Raw genomic sequence first — 19,543 nt, 5'->3', positions numbered from 1 at the left:
CCTAAGTAAGTTTATCTTTAACATCCCAAGAAAGACTGAGAGCAAAACACTGATTATTTGCACCTATTTATTTTCACATCAATTTCCATGTCTCCCATTTTTTGTCAAAACTTTCCCACCTTTGCCCTTGGCCATCCTCAAGTTTATCACATTGCCATTATCCTCCTGTTACTTCATACCTACACTGTTGCCAAACTCTCCTAAATATCTTCTTAGTGCTTGTAAGATGAATTAATCCTCCCCACATCCTATTGAAAAATTATTTAATGGCTCTCCAGTGATGACAAAATATTTTCCTCATCTTGATACACATGTCACACCACAATCTACACAGCTGGTTTTGACTTCCCTGGCCATGCCACTCTGAGTAATAGCATTACCATATGCTAATATAATTACCAGAGAATTGAGATGCCATTCCCTTTGATCTCTCCCCTTCTGAAATACTCCTCCTTTTCACAGGCTTTAATTAGAATAGCACTTCTTTCATGGAGCCTAACTTCACTCCTCAGTTTAACCTCCTAAGTAAAAATGAGAGAGAGCTTCCTCCTTAGAATTCAAGAATTAGAATGACCGTAGAGATAATTTAGTATTGTGTGCTCATTTGACAAATAAGAAAAACATTAAAACAAGCGAAGTTTAGAATGTAGATTAGAAGTAGTATCTCATGTTCTTTCTATTCTGCTCCATTCATTGTCCTCAGATTTGCTCCCACTTATCTAATATTAATAATTATTCTGTTTTAAAGTTAATTGTATTCCTACAATACTGTCAGGTTATAAGCTTTTTTTTTTACAAAAATTAAAAATACAAAATTTATTTATGAACCCACCAAAGATTAAAGTGTCTTAAATAAAAAACTAACAGAGAACTTATAATGTGAAAAAAGTATTGACTGAATGAATGATATAAAGATTAATTGTATTTATAGATCAAAGCATATATTTTTTAAACTGTTACTTCTGAATGTGGGAGAAGAATAAACAACTGAGGAAAAGGAAAAGTTTGAGGAAGGTAATAAATTTGAGACATTCTTTTTGAAACAGGGATGGGTTTTGAGTTCAAATGAAGTCTAATTATGGAGTTAGATGCTGGCAAGTACTCTGTAGCAGTGAGGATCAGGGTACAATTTGCAAAGTTGGCAACGTTTGGCCCACTTAAAAGTTTTATCTTACTAAGATAAAAAACCTTATCTGTGCATGTGTGTGTGTGTGTGTGTGTGTGTGTGTGTGTGTGTGTGTGTTACTGGGGACTGAACTCCTAGGAGTATTCTACCTCTGAGCTACACCCCTAACCCTATTTTATTTTTTATTTTGGAACAGGGTCTCACTAAGTTGCAGAAAACCTTGCAGAGTGACTGAGGTTAGCAGCAAAACTGCAACACTCTTGTCTCTGCTTCCCAAGTACTGTGATTACAAGCATGTACCACCACATCCTGCCAAAATTAGAGCCTAATCTTGAAAAATATTTGGCATAGTATTGGGGAATTTACTGTACCAAAGTCCATTCAGACTTAAGATTTCATTAGACAGCAAAGGATCATAGAAAAATTTGTCATTTCCCAAGAGTCCTAAACCCTTCCTTGGTTCAGCAGAGGGAGGTATATTAATTCTTTTTAATCTCCAGGGAAATGCAATAATTGGTTCCCATGTGGGGAATACACTGGGTAGAATTGGTCTGAATTAATTGGAAAAAGCAAATTGAGGTTTCAGGCTGCATACAGAGATACCTGGACTAGGAATTGTCTTAATAAATTAATCCTACAGGTTGTTTCTTCCTAAAAACCTTTTTTCAAAAACATCATCAAATAGAATTTATTTTTTCTAAGACAACCATTTCTTACAGACACTATATTTGGTTCATTATCTGCACTTTTTGATTAAGAGAAAACTAGAATAATGTTAGGAATTCTGGTACATTCAGAAATATCCTCTGAGTGAATTGCTTTTTTATTTTAATTTGATACTACCCATGGATTCTAATGCCTCTATAATTGAAATACAGAAGAATTACATGTATAAATATCAAAATTAGATAAAATAGAAATCATATACTTTTGGGTATGAAAAAATCTAATAACTAAATTTGTTATGGGGCTTAAGGCAATTATTTTTGCAAGCCATAATATAGCAATTATTCAAGGAAAAATTTCATTATTTTCTCACTGGAAAATAAAATTCTTCTTGCATAATATCCTTAAACTGTAAGAGTCATAAAAAGTTAATTTATTTTTATTTTCACTGCATTATACTATAAGATCCTAGGAAGAAGTTAATTGGGAGAGATTTATTCTAAGAACTAAATTCCTTCCTTTCTTTTGTAATCCTGGGAATCTAACCCATGGTCTTGGGTGTACTATGCAACTGCTCTACCATTGAGTTATATTCCCCACCCTATTTTCTATCTTAGTATTTCTTATATTTTTAGTTTATTTTTAGGTAAATACTACTTTTTAAATTTAAAACACAATTTATTTATGCTTATTAAGCTCTTTATATTTACCTTGTTACGGTTTGAAAATAGCCCCTATGAACTAACATGATAAAAAATGAGAACGGTCACACAATAACAGTCTTATGAAATCTAGTATATTACGCCTTAGCTCACATGCGCCGACAATCAACTGATAGTATCTAGCTGGCCATTTTCTGAACCCAGGCCAGGGCACTACATGGCAAGGAAGGTATGCCTCAAACATATCAGCAGCTTGACAAGTTAAATTTTTTTCAAACAGTCATCCTACATCAGGGTCCCCCACCCTCACCAATCAATGTCCCCATAAATGGATAACTCAATACACACATAAACTAAACCATATTCAGTGAGACAATAACGATATCAACTGTTGGGGTTCAAATCCATAGAAGGTAAATTCACAAAGGTATTTTTTTTCCAAATGAAATTTAAGACAATTGAAAATAATGGATTAGGAAGAAATTACTGCATTGTCCCTACTGTGGTGCCATAGTACCCTTCCCAGTCCCTCCCTCACCCACTACACATAAGTCACAGAGCAAGGATTAAAGGTAGCAAAAGGGGTAATACAGTACCCATAATAAGGGGCTGAGGGGAGGAACCAGCGCTCCACCCCATCCAAGTTGGAGCAAGATTATCCTATATAAAATAGAAATATATAATTTGTTATTAGTTAGAAATCTGACAGAACATTTGGTGTTACTTTCTGTATATGATGCTCTCTGCTGGTTTCCCTATCAATTAATACTTGAGTTCTTTTGAAAAGGTATTTAAATTACCTAGATTAGGAATTGAAAATCAAAGTTTAAGTACAAGTTTTATTTTACCCTAGGTATGCACAACACCAATTTACTCAGTTTAATTTCACAAGTTGAAAAATTTGGACTGGAAATTTGAAATACAATAAATGTTCGAAGCTGTCAGCCAGAAATGTGCAGAAAACATGCAAAACACAAAAGTGCAACGTGATGATAACTTATTTGTTACTTTCTAACTTCTTATCAAGCACTATATAACATGCTTTATTCAGTAGTGTTGCATAAAGCACATGCTTTGAAAACATGACAAAGAGAGAAACAAAAAGAAAACGAATGCCTGATTTCCATTTTGACACAGCTATTGTGATTTTATGTTGCTAAGAAAAAAAACTAAATGAGAGTTTCAAATATATTCAAAGTTTACTCCCTAATTATAACCACCATTATTATTCCCTTGAACCTCACCACCATCCATTGATTATATATTTATAAAGTAAAAAATTTCAAATACTAAAAATAAAAAAAAAATCAACAATATAATTACTTTGATACTACAATGCCAGACAGGTATGGAAGTGCTTAGTCATTTCAGGGTGGTGTACATGATGCTGTAATGAGGCCAAGAGCCATATTCACAAGTATCAAGATTTAAATGATTAATTTTATCACCTGTCAGCATCTACAAAGAATTAATATCTTTAAAAACTCCTCCCAAATTCAAAAACTAACCTTTTCTTGTAATCTATAAAGCTTTTGTGATAATTATATAATGATATTCCCATAAAAAGTAAAAATAGATCCAGAAGATCAACTTTGTTATTGAAATCAAGTGTTATATATGGGGATAAATGACTATTTAGCTTTTAAAAGCTCTTAAGAGATCGAATTTGAAATATAATGGCTTTGCATTTTTATTATTTTTCCAATTTTAGAAACCTTTTAAAATGTATTATTTTAATTCAGGCAACATGTATTCAAATAGAATGGATGCAGATGATATTTTTCTTGAGAAGTGAAACTGCTACCCTGAAACAAAAGATAGATTTAAATTGGAAAGCAAACTTAATTTTTACATGCCCTGGATAGAATTTCTGATAACATTTTAATGACAATGTGAGGAACTCTGTGAGAAATAAAAAAAAAGACTATGTGTATTATATTGTGTTGAATTGTTTCCCATGAAGAAAAAGTTTTCACTTATGTTAGGAAAATTAAAGACAAATTTTATGCTCTTAAAAAGTGACATGTATATATAATAAATTTTAGTTTAGAAGAGAACATACTGGCTATAAGTGACCTAGAAAATGCAAATAGAATTCTACCTTACAACTTAGTTCTTATAAGTGTAACTGAACCTTTTAATACATATATCAGCTGCTTTGTTTAGATAAAGAAATTTTGATCTTTCAAAAATAGATCTTTCAAAAATTAACTTATGCCTATTACATAAATCAATATTTCATGCTTTTTTTTTTGGTGGTACTGGGGGTGGAACCCAGAGGCTTTCTACCTCTGGGCTATACTCCCAGACCTTTTTTATATTTTATTTGGAAACAGGGTCTCACTAAGTTGCTGAAAGCCTCACTAAGTAGCTGAAAGACTCACTAAGTAGCTGAGGCTGGCTTCGAACCTGTGCGATCCTCCTGTCTCAGCCTCCCAAGCGCGGGGATTACAAGTGTGCACCACCACGCCCAGCTATTTCATGCTTTTAAAGTCATAGAAAATAAGTCAATAATAGAAACATCTCTAATTTGTTTTGTATTATGAGGAACAGTTAATTTTTCCTTAAAAGGGGCAATATAAAATTTTGTTTGACTCTGACAAACGATATTTAAGTTAAGGTTAATTTATGAATCACTTATGATAGTGAGTCAAAACTTATATAATTGGTTCTGTTATAAATGTTTTACTTTACTATCATAAAATGTATAAATTGAGATATATTTAAGTTAGTATTACTATGTATATTAAGAAGTAATACAGTTATAAATTGAGACTATATTAAACATAACTATCTTAAAAGCTTAAATTTGAGTTAATATTTAATATTTACTCCTAAATATACTCAAATAATGCAAACTTTGGTATTATAAGAACAAAATTTTGACAACTGATAATTTTAAAAATATTCATATTTATGCCCATATGTGATTGTTATTATTATTATCATTATTATCATTATTATCACTATTGTGCTGAGAATTGAACCTAGGGATACTCTACCTTTGAATTGTACTTCTAGCACTATTTATTTATTTGTTATTTATTTATTGTGGTAGTAGGTGTTGAACTCAAGAGCATTCTACCTCTGAGCTATGCCTCCTGCCCTTTTTTATTTTTTATTTTAAAACTGGGTCTCACTAAGCTGCTGAGAGTCTCACTAAATTGCTGAGGCTGAACTCAAACCTGTGATCTTCCTGTCTAAGCCTAACAAGGACTGGGATTACAGGCATGCACCACCACGCCTGGCTAATATTATTTTCAATAACAATTTTTAAGGATAGTTGGATTCTCACAAAGGAGAACTACATAGAATTCACTTATGATAGCTATAAGATAGTTACACTTAGTACTATTATAGTGCATCTGATTTTTTACACAGAATTGCAAGGAAACTCCCAAGTTAAGCTAAGAAATAAAGTCATTTTAATAAGCACAGAAGATAAATGATAGTATATCATTTTAAGAAAGGCCTAAGTTCTCTTGCATATCACCTAGAAGTAAATATGCAACAGATAAAAAGATAAAGTAGCAAGTTTGCAAGGATTTGCCATTCCTTTTGCATGCATATATTTTCCCTTTTCTAAATGTAATTGAGTTTAGTTTGGAATCTATACAATACTTCAGGTCCTCCATTTTCCTTACCCTCATCCCTTCAAATCGTGACAAGGCTCGTAGAGGTCTCAGAGCTCTTAGTGTCCTGAGGGATTTGATGGCACCAAGTTCTGAGTAACCCAAAGCATTTGCAGTTAAACTGACCAAAGAGACCTGCAGAGACACAAGCAATAATAATACCTGAATGGAACTGTCATCATTCAATTTATAGTTACCATTCAATATAGCAAATACAACTTCTACTTATAGTCAGAGGATGAATGGTTGACATCTTCAATAAAGCTTGCCTTCTAAGAAAGTATTTTCAGTTTGATTTAAGGGAAGTTGTTTTAAAAACATTAATTACAATCTAGTTGAACAATTGAAATTATGTCATTCATAACAAAATTGATGGACTTGGAGATCATCATGTTATGTGAAATAAGCCAAACTCAGGACAAAAAAAGTATCTTTTTGTTCCCCTCATATGTGGTGGAAACTAAAAAAAAACAAAAAAGCAACATGAAATTAAATAAAAAGGGAAATTTTGGGGAACAGTAAGAAATCTAGGGTAGGTGGGAAGAGCAAGAAAGAGTATGGAGGGGATAGTTTTAATCAAAGCATGTTATATGTATGTCTGTTAACGTTCCAGTAAAACCCACTAGTTTTTGCAATCAATATATTCCAATAATTTTTTTAAAAACTACTTTAACATAAAAACCTTAAGTTCCATGCAATTTATTAATTGCTCACCTAATATAAATGAGTTGAGCAATTAGCTGAAAAAACAAAATTAAGAATGAATGAAATATCTGTGCATACTGGCATATGTCTATAGTTCCAGTACTTGAGGAGTTGAGATAGGAGTATCACAGGTTCAAGGTCAGCCTCCGTAACTTAGCAAGACTTTGTTTCATAATAATAATAAATAATAATAAAGGCTGGGAGATGTAATACAATTGTAGATCTCATGTTTAGTATGTGTGAGGGGCAGGGGTAGTGAAGAGGGTGGGCATGAACAAAGCATTTTATGTGTGTATTTAGAAATGTCTCAATGAAATCCACAAATTTGTGCAATCTGTATGCACTAATAGTTAAATGTTTAAAAATGAGTTAAAAACTAAATTGTATATAATTTATTAATTTTCCAACTAATATAAATAAGTTGAGCAATTAGTTGGAAAAAACAAAAAATTAATTAAATAGAGGCTGGGAGTAGTTCTGTTATAGAATACATTCTTAACATGTGGTAGGCCTTGAGTTAAAACTTCCTCCAACTCCCACAAAATAGAAATAATAATAATAAAATAAAGGAAGAAATATAGTTGGCAGAAAATGTCATTGGTTATTCTTTTATTTTACTATTGCTGCTGAGTTTAGGGCTTTACAATTGGCTAGTTATAAAACACAAAGTCTACTATTTGTACTGGAAAAAGCAAGAAATAGCTACACTGGTGCATTATAGTCTCACATCATAATGTAAATAAGTGTAGAAATATATGTAAATCATTTAAAATATTATATGTATGTGTATACACACACACACACACACACACACACACACACACACACACATACATATATATATATTGTGGTTTTGCGGAACTGGGGATGGAACCCAGGGGCATTATACCTTGGAGCTACACCCCCGCTCCTCCTTTTTAGTCTTTTTTTATTTTTTAGAAACAAAGTCTCACTGAGTTGGGAAGGCCCTTGCTAAGTAGCTGAGGCTGCTGGTGAACTGGTGAACGGGATCTTGCTTTTTCCAGTACAATAGTAGTTTTTGTGTTTTATAATTAGCCAATCGCAAAACCCTAAATTCACCAATAAAAGCACACACACACACACACACACACACATACACACACACACACATACACACACACACACACACAAAACTGGGCTGAGGGTATAGCTTAAAGGGAGAATACCTCTGGGTTCAATCCATAGTACCACAAAAACCAAATAAATAAAATTTAAATTTCTTTATTGATAATACATTTTTAAAGTAGAAAAAATAAATCTACACTGAATTAGCATATTCAACTATTTATAATTGTATTCTCAGAAATTAATGTGCTAAATGAATTTTTCACTATTGTACTGGAGAAAGAAAAATTTCTACTGTGAGCTAATATATCCAACTATTTATAATTTCTATGTTCAGAAATTAATGTGATAAATTAGAATTGAAGGTGAATTTAACTTAAAAAATATTCCAGCTGGGTGTAGTGGTATATGCTCCATAATCACAGTACTTGGGAGGTTGAGACAGGAGGATGGCAGGTTTGAGGCCCGTCTCAGAAAACCTAGTGAGGTCCTCTACAACTTAATGAGAAAGAATCTGTTTCAAAATAAAAAAATAAAACAGAGCTGGAGTGTAGCTCAGAAGTAGAAAAGTAGAATGCCCCTGGATTCAATCCCCAGTGTTACCAAAAAGAAGTCGTTCTAATTCCTCAGTATTTGTTACACTTACTTATAGCTTCTGTCATAATAACTGGTCTCAAATGGCTCATCAGGGAATACAAAATCAATAAATCAATTTATTTTATTTTTATGAAATATGAAAGGTTAATGGAATACCCTTTAGTATCTAATTCTCTACATGAAAATTGCTAAAATTCCATATCCAAGTTGAATTATGTTTTTTAAGTTTGAAAAGTAAATGGTATTGGATGGTTCTACATATACTAAGAAGTATTTTTGCAAATTTCTTTTATAGGGCAGTAGATTACCTTACATTTAACAGATGTTTACATTATCTAAGATGTGTTTTATTTATCTTTTTTCAGAGTTGTACGCTGATAATCATGAAACAATTAAAACAAAATATTGAAAATAAAAGTATTCTGTATAAGATTGGTTTTTAAAATTTTTCAGAAATGCCCATTAAAACCAACTTATAATAATAAAGAAAATCACAGTTCTGCCGAAAACCTCAGAAATATAATAAGCACAATAGCAAAATAAAAAGAAAATTAAAGTTCAAAAGGTTATCTCATCTTCAAATTTAAAATTTTGTATAAAATTATGAGGAATAAAAATAGATGTAGCAGCTAACAGTTGAAACCTCAATATTAGAAACTTTTAAGATATGATGAATAAATTTTTTTTTGAGTTTTCTCTCAATTCACTCATTTCATAGTAACATTATTAAAATTCTCAAATAGCTTTGGTTTGACCTTTGTTTAGAATTAAGCGGATGTAATGAAAGCATGAACCAGATTCAGAAACATATTTCACAAGAAATCTTCACAGTTTTGCTGAACTATCTTTTAGGGATAAAACGCTTGCCGATAAAATCATGATATTTTAGACATAGTTTTCTATGGCAGAAATTATGCTAAATTGATTACATGAAACATGTGTTTAACTTTGAAGCATAGTGAAGTCAGCCACTTGAGTTAAGGTAAATGAAGTATTATTATGTCTACAAATTCTACAAGGAGCTGCTTGTTATAGCACCAGCTTGCCACTACTCTAGCATAGGGAAGGCACAATACAGACAAGTCTTTCCCTTTGCTCTGCATGCCTTGCTTCCTACAATGTAGTTATATATACTCTCTGCAATCTATCCTTTATATCAATTCTTTAAAAATTTCATACATCAAAAAATTATTTTTTTATTTTTATTTTTTGGTGGTACTGGGTTTCCTGGAAGCTCTTCTATATCTGAGCTACACTCCCAGACCTATTTTCTAATATTTTTTTATTTGGAAACAGGGTCTCTTAAGCCTGCGAGGCTAGCTCCGAACCAGCGTGATCCTCCTGTCTCTGCCTCCCAAGCGCAGGGATTACAGGCATGCACCACCACGCCCGGCAACCAATATATATATATATATATATATATATATATATATATATATATATATATATATATATTTTTTTTTTAAATGATATTTGTGCACACCAGTCTTGGTGTTTATTAATATTGTACGAACAATACCACTCCACAGAGTCAGGAGCCACTAATAAATGGTAGGGTTGGAGTACGAACTCAAGTCTGTCTGATTTACAACATAAGCATTCAAGCACAGTGCTTTTTATTTTTTTTATTTATTTTTATTTTTTTATTTTTATTGGTGCACTGTATTCATACATCATAATGGTATAAAGAAAATACTTTTGTAGACATACATGCACACATGGCCCAGTTAGCCCCTACCTGATCCTCACCCCATTCCCTCCCCATCCCTCCTTCCCATGCTTGGCTTAGTGGTTGACATCTAGTTTTATAGCAATTAATCCAATATTAATGACGATAATCTCACATAACAGTTTCATTTGTCTGATACCAAGCTTTTGATGACTTAAATATAACATTTCAATATTTCTTTTTGCTTTCTTTCTTACCAGAGAATATTTTTTTTCTTTTTTTTAAGGTGAAACTATCATACATTTATTTATTTATTTTACAGAAAAAAAATCTATCTTGATAAAGAATATGAACTCTAGATCCCCAAAACAATCTCGAAGAAGAAAAAAGCTAGTAGATGTATATTTTCTGATTTCAAACAATATAAAGCTACAATAATTGAAACAGTGTAGTACTGTTCTAAAGGCAGAGATATAAATCATTGGAGTTAAATAAAAGCCTAGAAATAAATTCTTCCATATTTGGTCAAGTTATTTTTGAAAAGGTTCCCACAAACATTTGGTGGAGGAAATACTAATCTTTTAACTAAATATTGTTGAAAAATAATAATTACATGAAAAAGAATAAAATTGGACCCTTACCTAACACCATATACAAATATTAGCTCAAAACAGGTAAAAGACCTAAATATAAATCTTAATACTATAAACTTTTAGAAGAAAACCTGGGTCATAAAATCTCACAACATTGAAATAGGTAAAAGACTAACATAAATAATGAATCTCCACAGATAACCAATCTTAGTTGTCTGTTGGATGGAAAATCTTGTTTCTCTGGTTCTGGTGTGTGTTACCTATTTCTTCTTTGTAGTTAATCTCTTTGAGTATTTTCTCTAGTGCTGGTTTTGAAGACATAAATTCCTTCAGTTTCTGTTTGTCATGGAAGCTTCTTATTTCCCCATCTAATTGGATAGAAAGTTTTGCTGGGTAGGAAATTTTTGGCTGGAAGTTGTTTTCTTTCAGAGTTTGAAATATGTTACTCCAAGCCCTTCCGGCTCTCATGACTTGGTTGGGAAGTCTGGAGTGATTCTAATTGGTTTGCCTCTGAATGTCACTTGGCCCTTTGTTTTTGTTGCCTTTAAGATTTTTTGCTTGGCTTCCACATTGGTCATTTTGACAATTATGTGGCGTGGGGATCCTCTTCTCTGATCCTGTCTAAAGGGAGTTCTGTAAGTTTCCTGGACCTGTGTACTGACCTCTTGCTCTATGTTTGGAAAATTTTCTGCTATTACTTCCTTGAAGAGATTGTTGATCCCTTTGGTTTCACCTTCTTTTCCCTCTTCTGTTCCAATTATTCTTACGTTAGCTCTCTTAAAATGGGCCCATATTTCTTCAATGTTAGATTCCTGCTGTCAGATTTTTTTTTCTAAATTAGAAACTATGAGTTCATTTTTGAATGATCATCTTCTAAGAGCAAGATTCTATTCTCCATGCGGTCTAATCAGTTGTTTGTACTTTGAATTGAGGCCTTTACTTCATTAATTGCATCCTTTATCTCTTTTTTGGCTCTCTCTGAATTCTTTTCGAAACACCTCTATTATTTCTACAGTTATTTTCCTGTTTTGACCTTCTGAAATCTCTGATTTTCTGTTTTATCAGGTTCTGATATTGTGGGGTTGTGGGCATTCATTGCTCCATTGTTATTCCTCTTTCCCATGATTTCAGAAGTTTGTGCCTTCTCTGGGTTCTTCCTTTGGGTCACTACGACTTCACTTAAGGTGCTCTGGATCTCGAGTCTGTGGTATCTCAGTCCCCACTACTCCTTTACTGGGTTGTATCACAGAGTCTCAGACCCTGGGAGTCAATCGAGGCTGCTTTAGACCATGGGGGGTGCCAGGTTGGGCATTCTCCTATGGTGTGATATCTCTGCCACCGCCACTCCCCCACTGGGTCAAGTTCCAGGGAGTACAGTACTGGGATTTCTCCTCCAGGGGCTACAATTTGACTCACTGTTGTTGAGAGCACAGATGGAGCTGTCGTGGACTCGGTGAATTCGTTGCTACTGCCGCTGGTAGCAATATGGCGCCGCTGCCATGCCCTTGGCCATGAGGCTGGCGTATTTCTTTTCTGTTTTTGAGCTCTGCTCTGAGTCCCTGCAGGGTGTGCTGAGCCCAGCCTCTGGGAGCTTTAGATGCTCCCTGTGCCGAGAAATCTGCCGAATTCCTCCCGGCTGATCCGCAGCAGCTCACCTCGGCTTGCTGTCCGCCACTCCTCTCTAGAGCCTGGTGGGCTGTTGAGTGCGTTGGTCTGGTGCCGTCCGGTGAACTCGCCGCTGCCACCGGCAGTAAGGCGCTGCTGCTGCGTCCTCGGGCGTGGGGCCGACGTACCTCCTCTCTGGTTCTGAGCTCCGTTATGAGTACCCCTCCTCTCTGGAGCCTGGTGCTGCAAGGGAAAATGGTGCCCGCCACTTCGCTTTGTGGCTCCGGCTGCAGCACTGTGGTCTGGTTTCTTTCTGATTTCTCATTTTTCCAGCGCTCTTTTTCTCTGTCCCTTGTAATTACATTTTTTGTTTCTCTGTTGATGGTGTTTTCTGGCTATGAAAGGCGCTGATTTTTTGGTAATAGAGATTGGTTGTTAGCGGGGCTCGTAAGCCCCGCTTTTCTCCATCGCCATCTTCCTGGAAGTCTCAGCACAGTGCTTTTTACATTCCCTATTTCACATCCCCAATTCTATTTTAAGTCATTAGACCATGTCTTTCAAATACTATGCCATTACTCTCAGTGAATGCCAGCACAACACAGAGGTCAGAGGTTTACTATCTTAGAATTAGACTATAAGTCAGACAAACTATCTGAACAGAAGACAAAGATATGGAAGATACTTACATCGACAATTAAGAAGTCCAGCCAACACCAAGCATTGGTGAAATACGTTTGATAGCCATATGCCACCCATTTTAGGAGCATTTCCAGAATGAAAATGTAAGTGAAAACCTTATCAGCATATTCCAACATAGTCTTAATTGTCTTTCGCTGATCAATATAGATATCTTCAAATGCCTATGAAGAGAAAATTATAATTTTAGCTTTCAAATACTATTACATGCCATAAACTGTATTTTCCCAGTCCTATGTACATATAGCATTTCATTGTGAAAGGAAGAGAAATAGTAGTCATTGCTATTTTGTTATCTTGAAGGCTTTTCAATTATTTAGTCAGGGAATAATTTATACTCTCCATTGCTATTATGTCTAGAAGGAAGTAAAAGTGCAAGCCAATGAATTAATGTGACTACTAAGAAAATAACCCTTGATGCTATATTCAAAGTGGCTACCCCAACCTAAAGTTATATGTTTAATTTTATTTCATTTATTTTCTTTTTTCCTGTTGGTGTTTTGTTTTCTTTTGCCAAAGTACAAAAAATTAAAGGAACAAAAAATGAAGGCTTATGTTTTTATAAAGCTAGAAGTTATTATTTATCATCAGAACACACAATTTTACTAAAAAGTTGGTTTTATCTACTTGTTTCTTATTTCTTCGTTTTGTTGATGGTTCATATGTCTTATAAGAGGTACACTGTGACAGTGATGGTAAAATGACATTAGACTTTTTTCAGATCCTAATATATATTCTTCTAATATAAACCTCTCTTGATATTTTACTTTTAAGCAAACATTCCATTCAATGATGAAAGACTATTTTGTGTCTAAAGTAGCATGTAGAAAAATTTATTTCATCAGAGATATCAAAAGGAAAATATAGGCCTGTGTTAGAAACTTATGTTAAAAAAACTTAAAAGTAAATGCAAACTTTTTACCACAGTCTATTATCTATCTATTCAATCTATCATTTCTTCCTCTAATGGCTTGAGTATTCCCTTTATGTCAGCATTCATCTAAAATGTTATCAATATATTGTATTTATATTTTTGAAATAATATTTATATAAATCTATTGATTCTGATGAAATGAACACTTTTTTTCTCTTTTTGCAGTACCAGGGATGGAACCCAGGGGCATTGTACCTCTGAGCTACAGCCACAGTTCTATTTTTTTAGTCTTCTTATTTTTGAAACAGAGTCTTGGCTCTCTAAGTAGCTCAGGCTGCCCCTGAACTGCAATAATTCAGTCTTAGCCTCTCAAATGCTGGGATTACAAGCATGGGCCACCACGCCCAGCTTGAATACCTTCTTTTAAAGAGAAAGGAGTCCTTAAATGAAGCACTTAAATGAATGATGCCCAGTATTTATTGTTACCACCATACATTGATTCCTGAATAGCACAAAAATAGTGAGCACAGTTGGAAGGAGAGAGAAATGGTCTTTAGGGTCATATTAATTTTCCATAAAGAGATAATAATGATAAGAAGAAGAATTAGAAAAAATTATCAGAACTTGATCACAGTACTTCTATAAACTATACTCTGTTTCCTATGCTTATTTTTAACTAAATAAAGAGTAACTGAGTATTCATATACTTTAGTTATAGGGAATAAGGCAGAAAGGCTAATTTTCCTATGCTACTTAATCATAAACAAAAATTTTATAGATTATTATAAAGGTATGCAAACATAGTAAAAGTAAATTCATAAATGCATAATTATATGTTGTCTGTATTTGGAAGGTAAAAGATGGAGTTATTAAAATGCACTGAAAGCAAGTTGTGGTGGTACATACCTGTAACCCTAGTACTTGAGAGGCTGAGACAGGAGGATTGCAGGTCTGAGGCCAGTCTCAACAATTTAGTGAGAACTTGTTTCAAAATAAAATAGGACTGGAATGTAGCTAAAAGTAGAATATCTCCAGGTTCAATCCCTAGTAACACACACACACACACACACACACACACACACACACACACACACACTGAATATTAAGACAATGGAATAAAAAGTTTTAAGTTATTGGTGTGAGAAGTTACTAAAAATTAGATACAGAAGCACTTTGGCTTAATCAATACTCACTCACCAGAGCACCACTGCTAAGAAGAATCATGAAGACAATGAAGGTCTCAAACCAGTTATGTTCAACTATTCTGAAACATGTCCTTCTCAGGTTCCACCACTGCTTTCCTCTCCCTTCTTCCACACTGACTTGGCAACATTTGAATCTTTGCACACAGCCTGCAAGTATAATGTTTAAACAGGAGTAAATAAAAAAAAAATCCACTGCTTCCACAATAACCATTGGCAGTTGCCTATTTCATGTTTAAATTACAATTGCCATCTCTATCTTGATGGGATGACTCTCTAAGCCTAGAGTAGTAAAAGCACATTTATTAGCTGTGATAAGTTGCAAAAATCATTCCGCTTCTTTAAATGGTCCCCTGGCTAATCATACTTGCCTTTTCTGTCTCACAGTGTTATTGTTCAAGAAAAAATTAAATGGCAAATAAATATAAGGCAATTTGCCATATTCTATATTATCCTGTCGCATTCTGTTGAAATTGATCTAGAAACTTTAAAAAAGAAATTAATAATAAAAACAGAAAATTTTCCTTTTAGAGCAAAAAATTTAATGGTGCATGGACTGAACCCAGGGCCTCATTTATGCTAGGCAAGCACTTTACCACTAAGCCACATGCCCGGCTGAAAACTTTCCTTTTAAGAGATCATAAAGTGATCCAGCTATGCCACTCCTGAATATCTTTCCAAAGAGGTTGAAACCAGAGAAGTACAGTTATATATGCATATCCATGTTCATTGCAGCACAAATCACAATAGCAGCACAAATCACAAGTTATGGAACCAACCTAGGTGTTTGTGAACAGATGAATGGATTACAAAGAAGAACATTATGTCATTTGCAAGAAAATGGAAGGACCTGAAGAACATTATGTCAAAATAAACTTAGCTAACTAAATGTGATTTGATTTATTATTGTCTTCCTCACATACACTAGCAGACTCCAATGGAGTGATGGAGTTGGCTCAGGGGAGAAGAAAGGGGGATAGATACAAAGAAAGTAATAGCTTAATTATGTTATGTGTATGAAATTACCAATGCCAATATCAATGATGTATTTGGGGAAGGGGAAGGGGAAGGGAGAGGATGGGGCCTGGAGGGAAATATTCCAGGTGGTGTGTCCATATATATCCCTATCATTTTATACCTCAGTACTATGTATAATTACAATGCACCAATAAAAGTATAAAAATAAATCCATAGAAATCTCAAGGTACCTTTGTAAGCACCATGGGGGATAAAAAACAGAAATAAATTCTTAAGAAAATCTTATCACGAAAAATACTGGCTATAGGAAAAGCATATTTCTGATAGTTGTTGTCCATGTGGTACCAAACTCAACTAGGCACTGTTTAACTACCAGATATCCAGGGCAGTCATTATTTATCTGTTTCTTCCAACATGCTTGAAAAATGATGTTTTCTTTGAAATCATGCTGTTCCAAATTTACAATTCACTTAATTAATATTCCGAAAGCTTCTTTTAAGATGAATTTTGCATATGAGAATTTTGACTCATATTTAAGATGCCAACTTATTGTAAAATTAGCATTTTCTTTTTTAAAAATTAGCCAGTAGTTTTGATTAAGTGAAAATATTTTCTCCACGTCCACGTTACCCTCCACATAGTGGACAGAGATAACTAAAGCACAACACTAGATTTTAAATCCTTTTTGAGGTAATTGAAATAGACCAATGACCAACTTCTAACTGATACATTCTGAGTGGCTAATAGCTAAAAACCGGGCAGTCTACAAATGAAAAATGAACATGAGGACCCTTGTTCTTACCTTCAGTGAAGCAGGCTTCAGGCTCCAGGGTCTCCTCAGGTTCCACAACAGCCTGCTCCTCTGCGGGGGCACCAATGTCCACTGTGCTCCCTTCTGATGAGCTGCTGCTTTCATTGAGTTTCTAGACATGAGACAGGCATAAAAAAGTAAACCCCTGTAATTTAATCCTTGTAATTGATGGGCTACCAAGAAGGGATTGATAATCCCTTTGGTATTGCCATTGAGGTAAAGAGATTGTAAATATAAAACCAAAGAGAGATTGAGTAAGAGAAAAGATTGTTTTTTCATATATATAGTGGAAATTTGTATATCTTTTATTGAAAAGTGTCTCTTCAGTTCAAAAGCTTAATTTTGATTGGGTTATTAGGAGTTTTTCTTAAGGATAAGATTTTAAGATCTTTATATACTCTAGACACTAGTACTCTGAGGAGTAGCTGGCTAAGATTTTATTTGTAGGCTCTTTCTTCAGACACTTCCTGGTTTCTTTTGCTGTATAAAAACTCTTAAATTTGATGACATCCTATTTATATTGATCTCAGTTTTATTTTCGGATATTGGGTGTATTATTGGGAAAGTCTCTGCCAGTATATTGGAGAGTTGGTCCTATGCCCTCTTCTAGTAATTGCAACACTTCTGATTTATTTTTTAGGTCTTTGATCCATTTTGACAGACTTTTATTTAGGTTGAGAGACTGGGGTCTAATTTAATTTTTCTACATAAGACTATCCTGTTTTTTGAGATTCCATTAACGATCAGAGAAGTACAATTCAAAACTACACTGAGATTCCATATAACTCTAAGTAGAATCGCAATCATCAAGAATACAAACAATATTAACAGCTGGTGAGGATGTGAGGAAATAGGAACTCTAATACACCATTGATGAAATTGAACATTAATATAACCACAATAGAGAACAGTATCAAAAGACTAGAAATGGAATGGCCACATGGCCCAGCTATAACACTCCTCAGTATCTTCCCAAAAGAATTAAAATACTTCAGGGATGCATACATATTCATGTTTATAGCAGCATAATTCACAATAGCCAAATTATGGAATCCACCTACGTGTCCATCAACAAATGAGCAAATAAAGAAAATGTGGTCTATATACACAGTGGAATTTTACTCAGCTTTAGAGAACAGAAAAATGATATCATTTATGGGAAAATGGATGGAATTAGAGAATGTTATGCAAAATGAGATTAGCAAGTTTCAGAAAGTCAAGGGTCAAATGGCTCTTTCATTATGTGGAAGCTAGCAAGAAAATAGGAAACTAATGGATCTTTAGACAATTGAAAAGAGTGACCAGTAGACAAGTGAGAGGGGATAGCAGGAGGAAGATGTGGAAGGGAACAAGAAAAACTAATAAAAAAACAATTCAAATTATGCTATTCTCATGTGTGATGGTATCACTCACTATTATGTACAAGGAGGGGATAAGTAGTGGGGTGAGCTTGTGTGAATGTTTGCTTCTATGACTTTGAATCTCACTATGATCTACAGTTATAATGCACTAATAAACATTAAAATATTTCTCTATTTTAACCTCCTTTGCTAGAATTTACAATGCAAGTATAAAATTATAATGCTGTGTAAAGATGTTACAAATGGTCATCAACAACACAGCTCTAGGAAATACAGTTTAGAGAAGAGGAAAAGAGAAGGTAAGAGAGGATAAAAGAAAGGAGAATGGCTACCATAGAAAGTAATAATATCATTAGGCTATTCTGCATTTTAATATTTACTGTAAATATTTCTTTAAAACTGTATTGTGAGCAAATACTACCAGGTGTTTTAAATTTATTACTTATATTCATTGTTGGGTATTCAGAATTATTTATTGTAAATGTGTTAATATTTATATACATCATGTACTCTATGTAAAGAAACTGTCATATGGTAGGTTAAAAACACATCAAGAGAGATTAAAGTTGGTGAAATAGAGGAAAGAACCCCTTTAGGCTGCTCCAAGACCTGGAACAAAACTGGTGGAATTGGATGGAGAACAGAGAGCAGAGAACAAAAAGCAGCTCCATGTGTCTCATCTGGTGAACAGAGAAGGGAGGCTGTACTATCTTGGTAATCATGCACAGGAGCTGCTGACTGCCAGTACCGAGTGGCTCTCAGAGATCAACTCTAGCAAAGAAGTTAAATCTTGTGAAGCCAGTAATTGCCAAGAATCAACACCTAAAGATATCGCCTTCTTCTCCCAACAATGGAGTACCTCAAGACATACATCCCCAGGCTGCCAAGCCAAGCCACCTAGCAAACTCCTGTGGCTGCAGCTGAACTCAGCAGGACCAAGAAATGACAGGATCTTCCTACAGTGACTATGTCCTACCTTATCAGGACCACTGTGAATCCCTAGATGAGACATCTGAAGTACCCAGTGAACTCCAGTGGCTGCATGTGAATCCCTGGTAATCAAGAAACTACAGACACATCGTGCAACACTCATCAAAACTGTGAGTTTACAAACAGTTCCAATGGCAGCTTCTGTGGCTGCAGGGACTTTCTTGGCAGCAAACAAATCCACAGAATCTGTGAGTTTGTAAACCATCCCTGCAAAGATGGGGGAAGGGGCTACAGTTGAACTCATCAGAAAAATAAACTAGCAGACAGTCCCCAGGGATACTTGGGAAGGT

General features: G+C 34.3%; 1 protein-coding gene across 1 annotated transcript in view; it reads right to left on the bottom strand.

Annotated features, from left to right (window-relative positions):
* Positions 1 to 19,543, bottom strand: part of LOC308258735 (sodium channel protein type 1 subunit alpha-like) — a gene marked incomplete at both ends in the record, with an annotated part of 92,609 nt that overhangs the window by 14,799 nt on the left and 58,267 nt on the right. Inside the window, 4 exon segments of the mRNA XM_080689385.1 lie at positions 6,099 to 6,221; positions 13,028 to 13,201; positions 15,109 to 15,263; positions 16,894 to 17,014. Of these exon segments, the coding sequence (XP_080545511.1) occupies positions 6,099 to 6,221; positions 13,028 to 13,201; positions 15,109 to 15,263; positions 16,894 to 17,014 (573 nt within the window).

The sequence above is a fragment of the Muscardinus avellanarius genome (assembly GCF_963383645.1).
Source record: "Muscardinus avellanarius genome assembly, chromosome: 2".
Taxonomy (NCBI): Eukaryota; Metazoa; Chordata; class Mammalia; order Rodentia; family Gliridae; genus Muscardinus; species Muscardinus avellanarius.
The sequence above is the reverse complement of the archived record's forward strand: the minus strand, read 5'-3'. Positions and strand labels throughout refer to the sequence as shown.